Below are 8,339 nucleotides of genomic sequence, written 5' to 3'. Positions count from 1 at the left end.
TTTTTTTCTATCCTAATTAGGTAAAAAATCCATTTTTCTTTGTTACCCCGTCTAAGGTAATATAGCCGACAAATTCGGTGAAATTTTTTCATGTAAAATTAAATGATATTCTGATAGAAAATAGAAATGGTGAAATTAGGGTTTTAAATATTACAATGTCTTTAAATTTAAATTTTATCATGTGTGTATTTGTTATATTTAAAAAAATAAAAATATTCTCATGCTTTGAAATAATAATAAATTTTTAATTATTTTCATGACTTAAACTTAATAAAAGAATTAATATAAATTAGTAAATGAGCCACACATGTATATAATTATATATTATAACACACGTGTGTGAAAATTCACATACAGTAAACATTAAAAATAAATACACTTTATTGGATCTTAAATATGTGACATCTATATTATATATTAAGTGTCATCCGTTAATCGTGTTTCAACTTAGTTTAGATAATTTTATAAAATAAAAAGTATATATATTATGCAGGTTTTTTTGTCTTTTATATATTTTTATATAAAATCTAATTTTTTTTCGATTTAAAATTTTATCATTTCAATTAATGTCTTATTTTTAAGTAATATTTATAAATATATGTGAATGTGTGTGATAATATAATATTAATTATTTGTACATGAATTTAAACGCAATGCAATATAATATGAGAACATAAGAAGCAGTGAGGATATATTAATTTTTGGGATGGATAATGCATTAGATTATAGAAATTGAATAAAATAAAAAAAAACATGTTGATTTGACCGCCACCCCCTATAGCACGTTGCTTTCAAAAGCAAGCACAACCCTGTATTTGTTATAAAATACAAGGGTATTTTTATAATGAAATGACGTTACGATATAGTAACTCCAATGAGAATATTCATCAGAGACTTGAAAATTAGGAAAGAGATTAGAGAAAGATTCCACGGAGATGGAGCAGATTAGGTCGTGGAATGAGACTGGAAAGAAACAAGTCCCATTGGTTTAGGTCCACATCCAAGCACATTGGATTGGATTTTATTAATCCAACTATAACCAGGACCTGCACAAAATAACAAAATCAAATGACGTATAGTCGTTATTATTAGCAATTTTAATATATGTGGGGACTGGGGAGTGGTGATATAAGCAAAGCAGGGCAGCAATGGCATCGTTAGAATCCGAGTAGATTTGTGCTGGTGCGTTGCGCATTATGCCCCACTGCTTTAACCTTATTTTCTTTATTTTTTTGTTTTTCCCCCAAACACATTCCAAATTTATTTCATCAGCTTCTTGTATATTTTTATAAAAGGACGGGCGGAGGAGAAACACAGGGAGAGAGAAGGGGATGGCCGAATAGAGAAGCCTATGGGCGCACGCTGCGCTATGCTGTTTCATCATTCGCTAAATTTAAAAATAATCGCTGTCGTTTGTTGCTAATCCAACTCTGATCCTAGAGCAAAAAATATTTTAACCACCGTTTTAGATTCTTAATCAATCTTTTTTTCTTAAAAAAAAATCATTAGGACTTCTTTTTGGATTTTTTATGGTAATGGCGGATACGGAGAGTTGCAGTAGTAGAGCGGTGGGTTTTGCGCCGAGTCAGAGACGAAAACAGAGAGAAAAGATTGAAGTGTATAATGAAGTTCTTTGTCGACTTAGGGACTTGAATATTGAGGAGTCAACGTTCCCTGCCTTTGAAGATGAACTTTGGGCTCATTTCTCTAGACTTCCTACTAGGTAAACAACACCGGATCCCGTCTTGTCCATATATTCGTTTCATTTCCCCTCGCTTGTTACTCGATGAATTTTGGTTTGTGAGTGAATTTCAAGTTTTGGTAGTATAGTTGTGTGTTCGCTCAAAGAAAAGGAGAAGCTGAATTCAGCAAATTAACCATATCGACTCGAGGTTAGTCGTTGCTGAGGTTTCGTTTAGAGAAGAGGCTGCAAGTTTAAACAGAGTTCGTTAACTCTTTTTTTTTTCTCCTGGTTTTATCGTGGTTATTGGTTTCTTAGCTACCAACCTGAGCGTCAACAATACCATGCTTTTCCCTTATTTTGTCATGAAATGATAGTTAACTGGAATTACCATTCACTGGCTCTTTTGGGGTAGATTTAATTAGTTAAAGGTGTACTTCATTTGTTTGTTTTAGGTATGCACTTGATGTAAATGTGGAGAGGGCAGAAGATGTTCTTATGCACAAAAGATTACTTTCTAAGGCACGTGATCCTGCTGGCAGACCTGCGATCCAAGTTCGGCTTGTGCAAGTATTTTTGCTGGATCTTCTCATTCATCTTTCGGATTAAGCTTTGCCCCTTTGTTATTATGTACTGATATTTGATGCTTGTTGATGAAAGGGTTGTGCAATTCTTTTATGTTGGTTGTTTTATCATAACCCTTCGAACGAATTAAAGTGATTTGCTCTGCCAGCTTCATCTTTACAAATTTTTCTCTTATACAGCTTCGTTCTGCCATGGATGGAAGCCAGGTTGAGTCGGTGCATATGAAGTTTGCAGGAAAAGCTGATGCCCAGTGTTCAGATTATCCCAATAAAAAGAGGCATGGTTATGTAAACATCTGTTTGGTCTTCTTTCTTTAAAGGAGTCAAAATAGTCAATTTAAATATCTTAAATTTCTTGTAATGTCTAATTTCCTCGATGCTTTGTTGCTCCTTTTACTTTTTCCTCTACTTTAGGGTGCATCCGCCACCTGCCTTTGGCACATCATCAGATCTTGAGTTTGTGCATAATGCTAAAAGAGTGGTCAAAGACATGGAAGTTATGTTTAGTGCTAAACCAATTCACTATCGGTAAATACTTCTAAAACATCTCTCCTCTGCATGTTGCTATTTTTGATTAATACATGTGTATGATAGAAATTCAATTTATGAACTTTGCGCGTATACAACTGCCTTGATTCTTCATTTATTACAATAAAACAATTTCTACCACAATGATAAAGGTTTTGCAGTTCCTCTTTGAAGCAAAGTAGAAGAGTTAAAAGATACAATCAGAGGAGAAATAAGGTCTTCCTAGTTAATAACTTATCCTTCTAGTGCTCATTGTATTCTGTGGCAAACTATTTTCAACATCTGGGCAAAACTGTGTTTGTACCCTGATTCTCCATTGCTTTGTATATTCAGAGTTAGATGCCTTATTGTCAAAGATGTCGTTTATGTTTCCTATCTAATTTTGTTTTTCCATAACATTTCCATTTATTTCGGATTCTTACTGGGGAATGAAAGGAATAAGACTTTGGAAGTTAGTCTTTTCTATTTATTTGTAGAAGCCTGTATTGAGTGTTTGTGAGATAATCCGTTTAATTCATAATTTGATAGGCTGATGCATGAGATCACTATTTCAACAAATGACAAACCAAAACTTCTAGCACAGGTAGTCAATGTCTCTCATTTATTCTAGTTGTATACTTATATTGATATTTTTGGATATTATATCTGGTCTGTAGTTATTTTTCATTTCATTGTTTAAAGATATTTTATGTTGAAATTTCAGTTGACTTCTTTATTGTCTGAACTTGGGTTGAACATTCGGGAAGCACATGCTTTTTCCACGACAGATGGCTATTCCTTGGATGTGTTTGTTGTTGATGGTTGGGCCCTTGAGGTACTGGACTCTTTCTTCTCTTCTGATATTATATCACACCAAGTCATTATTGCATGGGAACAACGTCACAGAGTTTCTAATGGTAATGATAGAATGTGCGTCAGTCTTTTAAGCAGCATATTTCTAGCACAATGTTTTCTGTCTTTCTGATTTATTATAGTCTTGAAGTAGGTTTTTTTTTTTTTTAATCTTACATCTCGTCTGATTAGACATTTACTTTTCTAACTTGTATGCTTCTCCTTCAATTTCTCATTGTGATTGACATACTTTTATGTTTGTTGTTTGTAGGATACCGAGCAGCTCAGAAATGTATTGGTAAAGGAGATATCCAAAGTTGAGGTAGGCTGAGCCGTCATCTCTCTTATAACTATATAATAATTCATTATTTTGATGTCACTTTCTTGCTAATGGTAGAATAGGACGATTTGTTAGTCACCTTTTACTTTTTTATAATGGTTTATGTTGAACCCAAGACATTCAGTTGATCGGATTTTAAATCATCTAATTTTTTGTATTTTAACTGAAGTGAGTATTCTCTCCACTCCCCACTCCCCACTCCCCCACCCTCCCCGACCAAACAAAGAAAAGCACCTGAAGTGAGTATGGGAAATATATTCTTTTGAACTAACATTTATCTTACGACATTGATGATTATTTTTATGGGTAAAGAGAAATTAACTGTGCTTCAGTTCCATGAAATTTAGTATACATATAGGTGCGGTACATGTTATTGGGTGCAATGAATGTTTGGCGATTTAATGTTATATTTCTGATTCACAGGATATGACCTAATATTCTAGGAAGTTTTAACAAATTGAATTTTTTTAATTTTCTTTTATTTTTGCTCCTGCCTGTGCCCCTTTTCTTTTATCATTCCAACATATGTTGTGTATTATTTTGTTAAAAGAAAGAGGTTAATCATATCGAGGAAAATACTGAAATATCTTGTTTCTTGTGGTCTTCTATCAGTGCATTGATATCTTATAGTTTCAATTGCTTTGCAGAAGCTTTCCTCTGTAAGATCTCATGCAATAAATCATGTTAGGGAGCTAGAGAAAACTGGAAACAAACTTAACTCCAGTCATGTAAACATGCCTGGTAGTGGAAATGATGTTTGGGAAATTGATACTAGCCTGTTGAAGTATGAAAGCAAATTGGCTTCCTGCTCCTATGGTGATTTGTGAGTTCTTTATCCTTAAATGTGATGCTCTGTTTGTGCATAGTACTTGTGAACCATATTTTGACGAATGCAGGTATAAAGGTACTTTTTATGGTCAAGGTGTAGCTATCAAAGTTCTTAGGATGGAGCATCTAAATGAGAACCTCCGAAGGGAATTTACTCAAGAAGTTAATATCATGAGGTCTGTTCAATCACAGTTTGTAATTACTGTAGGCTCTGCTTCATCTGCTTTTCCATTTCCATAATATTACCTATTCTTGATGAGCTAATTCAATTGCCTGTGGATTCTTTAAGAAAAGAAAAACTAACATCTATGCCATACTATCATGAAATCATCTTTTCTTCTTGAATTTACAGGAAAATTCAGCACAAGAATGTTGTTCAATTCTTCGGTGCATGTACAACCCCTCCTAACCTGTGCATTGTGACAGGTTCATTTCATGCGACTTTCTATTTATTCCTAGTTGCCTGACTACACTTGCAATTTTCATTTTCTTTTCAAAGTTCATTTCCAATTTCAGTTTATATTCTTGGTCCTTTCTCAGAGTTTATGTCTGGTGGAAGCATTTACGACCTTCTGCATAAACAAAAATCTGGTTTTAAGCTTCCATTATTACTCAAACTAGCAATTGATGTTTCTGAGGGAATGAGCTACTTGCATCAAAATGGTATAATGCATAGAGATTTGAAAGCTGCCAATCTTTTGATGGATGAAAATGGAGTAAGAGATGCACGTGTTTTTGTTATTTATTTACAAATTTGTTGCCTTTAATGCGCAAAATAACTAAAAGTTTGAAGGGTATGGAGGTAACTCAAGGCTTTTAAGTCACTAGTTAAACTACAAGTAATTCACATGTACATGATATAATAGGTCAATATTAATTATTTTAATGTATAAAATTTATGATTAGATATTTTTTCATTTCAGAAAAGTTTATTTCAATAAAGGCTATGTATAAAAGAAAAAAAATTAAAAATGACTGAATTTTTTTAATTTAATAGAAAATCAATAATTAAAGTTAAAACTGTTAATTAATAAATTATAAGAGTAAAGAATGTCATTCACTATTTGCACCTTTGAAGTTGTTACTTTTATATATAGTATTGATAAAAATTTTGGTTTAAAAAGAGTACTACCTTGAGGATTATGATTTGAGAAGAATTTGCACTGGTTAGTAGTATGTTGGGGGAAGGGGGGGGGGGAGTATGGCTGTGGTTAGATCTGAGGGTGTAGAATCTTGATCATCTTTCTCTCAATGAACAAAGCTCTGCGTATTAAACTAGGAAAAGTTTTCTAATAGAGAAATTTAATATTTTTGGAGTGAGGAAGAATTAGTTGCTTATAACATGAAGTATTGACCTGTTTTGGTTCATTTTTTTCCTTTAGTTTATGTTTATGCTTTATATATGCACATTTATTTAGCTGGGTGGTCCCTGATTTCAATCTTTCTTCTTCTGTTTTTTTTTTTTTGTTGCAGGTGGTCAAGATAGCTGATTTTGGTGTTGCCAGGGTGCAAGCTCAGACAGGTGTGATGACTGCTGAAACAGGAACATATCGTTGGATGGCTCCAGAGGTTGGTATTCTTGTAAAGTTCATTCATTCCTGGATATTTAACATTTTGGTTACTTTGTCAAAATTGAATGTCCGCAATATCAGTCCATAACAAATCGAGTTTTTTTAAAGCCAGTTCTAGCATGCAATCCACAGGATGCTTGCCCTAAACAGGCCTTTGTAAAATCATTTAATGGCCACTAAGGGCTGTTTAAATTGCTTTTCAGTGAATGCTTGAATAGGTGAAGGATTTAAGGGATTGTTTGCTGTGGTGAAAATTGAAGGTCAGCAAGGGTTATGCTGCATTTACCGGAGCTTGAGTTGAGGTTGTAAGAGGTGACGGTCTCATTAACAAAAAATGAACACAAGTAGAGTAGAACTAGGAGAAAGGTTTTATCGAGTTAGTTTTTTGTTGGTGCATAGCTTTAATGACTTAAACCAAGTTGAGAATTGTTTTTGTTGATGACCTTCCAGATTTTCTATTCCTTTTTCGGTTTTAAGACAATCTTATGTTTCTGTCTTCAATTTTTTTCCGGGTTAAAGTTGTGGATCTTATGTTTCTTGTTTCAGTTTCCAGGCCTTAATTCATTTGTTTGCAACTATACTATAAGGAGATCTTGAAATTTAAATCTGATTATTGTTAATGCAGCACTACAAATAAGTGTCGCAGAACCTATTCAGCTTTGTTTTAACTATTTCATTGAGCGCACACTATAATTTATGAGAGATGACTCTTTTGATGACATTCTAGACCCATGACTGTATTGATGATTAATATTATTTGCTTTAGCAGTTTCATCCAGCTCTCTGACATATTATCTGCTCTTGGTCCATGGAAGGTGATTGAACACAAACCGTATGATCACAAGGCTGATGTTTTTAGTTTTGGAGTCGTGCTATGGGAAATGCTTACTGGAAAGGTAATTCTTTGGCAATATTTTTGCTGAAAGAAAGCACCACTGAAAGTTACTTTATGTTCATGTTAAGGTTCATTTTTTGTTATTTGTTCTTCTAGTAGTTTTTGGTTGTACAGGCCAAAAAACCAACCTTTACTTTTTGTTATTGATGCCAGCTACCATACGAGAATTTAACACCCTTACAAGCAGCGGTGGGCGTAGTCCAGAAGGTATTCTTTTAAAGTATAGAACTAGCAGAATTATTCTGTTTTAGTGACATGCATATCCATTATCCTTGCATAGATATATTTATTTATTCCTTCTTTCGCATGCATGAAGTATTAGTGATATTCAGGGTGGTTATTGTCTTTTAGGATAGTTGGTAATTGTTTCACTACTAGATTTCAAGTTCATGATTACCCAGCATAAGAGGCTTGAACCAACGAAGAGCCTTCCTTGTGTGAATTTCAGGGTCTAAGGCCTGTTATTCCTCAGCATACTCGCCCAAAATTTGTAGAGCTGCTGGAGAGATGCTGGCAACAGGATCCATCTCTACGACCTGAATTTTCTGAAATTACAAATCTTTTGGAAGACTTAGCCAGTAGATAGAGGAAAGTTGCAAATAACATCATTTGCCTACCCATTTTGTTAATAAATACTAGATAACCTTGAAAAGAGTTGCAGACAAGAAAAAAGCGGATTGGCAGAATGTGAATCACGAAGAACATATGAAACAGCTTTTAGTCCAGGAATCACGAAAGATGGAATTTGTAGCCTGTAATATACATTCTTTTTTTTTTCTTTCCACGTGGATTTAAACGATTTTTCTTAAGTGATGGACATCAAAGCTACATGACAACTTATTATTGCCATCTATGAATATATACTCTCTAGTTTTTGCACTTAAAAAGAAAAAAGTGGAGATGCAATTGCTTGATGGTCTACTCTAGACCTGTCCATGGGCCGGGCGGCCCGGCCCGGTCTGATGGCCTGTCCGAAATATGGGATGGTTCGGGTAAAAATATAGGCTCGAAATATGGGTTTGGGCAAAAAAACGAAGCTCGTTTAAAAAATAGGCCGGGCTTCGGGCACCACTTTTTTGGC

General features: G+C 34.1%; 1 protein-coding gene across 7 annotated transcripts; it reads left to right on the top strand.

The window, feature by feature from the left end:
* The first annotated feature begins 856 nt into the window (after positions 1-856).
* On the top strand, positions 857-8,094 carry LOC121217773 (serine/threonine-protein kinase STY46). Of its 7 annotated transcripts, XR_005913978.1 has the most exons (16): positions 857-1,723; positions 2,137-2,251; positions 2,446-2,543; positions 2,680-2,793; positions 3,322-3,376; positions 3,497-3,607; positions 3,896-3,946; positions 4,612-4,787; positions 4,861-4,968; positions 5,145-5,218; positions 5,333-5,508; positions 6,266-6,361; positions 6,567-6,675; positions 7,179-7,259; positions 7,412-7,465; positions 7,707-7,829. XR_005913978.1 is itself a non-coding variant. In XM_041094026.1 (15 exons), exons 1-15 carry the CDS (start codon positions 1,530-1,532, stop codon positions 7,842-7,844), a joined length of 1,641 nt encoding a protein of 546 aa, XP_040949960.1. In that variant the 5' UTR covers positions 857-1,529; the 3' UTR covers positions 7,845-8,094. The 7 variants fall into 7 exon arrangements, 2 of the variants coding, with proteins under 2 accessions (XP_040949960.1, XP_040949961.1); XR_005913980.1 differs by lacking the exon at positions 7,707-7,829 and having other exon boundaries at positions 6,567-6,665; positions 7,412-7,471; XR_005913979.1 differs by lacking the exon at positions 7,707-7,829 and having other exon boundaries at positions 7,133-7,259; positions 7,412-7,471.
* The last annotated feature ends 245 nt before the right edge of the window (positions 8,095-8,339 follow it).

Source organism: Gossypium hirsutum, chromosome D05 (genome assembly GCF_007990345.1).
Source record: "Gossypium hirsutum isolate 1008001.06 chromosome D05, Gossypium_hirsutum_v2.1, whole genome shotgun sequence".
NCBI lineage: Eukaryota > Viridiplantae > Streptophyta > Magnoliopsida > Malvales > Malvaceae > Gossypium > Gossypium hirsutum.
Note: the sequence above shows the minus strand (reverse complement) of the source record. Positions and strands in the feature narration are given on the sequence as shown.

Bases quoted from the DNA above. Each gene is read 5' to 3' on its own strand.
- LOC121217773 (XM_041094026.1), top strand. From the start codon at position 1,530: ATGGTAATGGCGGATACGGAGAGTTGCAGTAGTAGAGCGGTGGGTTTT. The intron at 3,608-3,895 runs GTACTGGACTCT...TGTTGTTTGTAG, and splicing joins TTGATGGTTGGGCCCTTGAG to GATACCGAGCAGCTCAGAAA. The intron at 4,788-4,860 runs GTGAGTTCTTTA...TGACGAATGCAG, and splicing joins TCCTGCTCCTATGGTGATTT to GTATAAAGGTACTTTTTATG.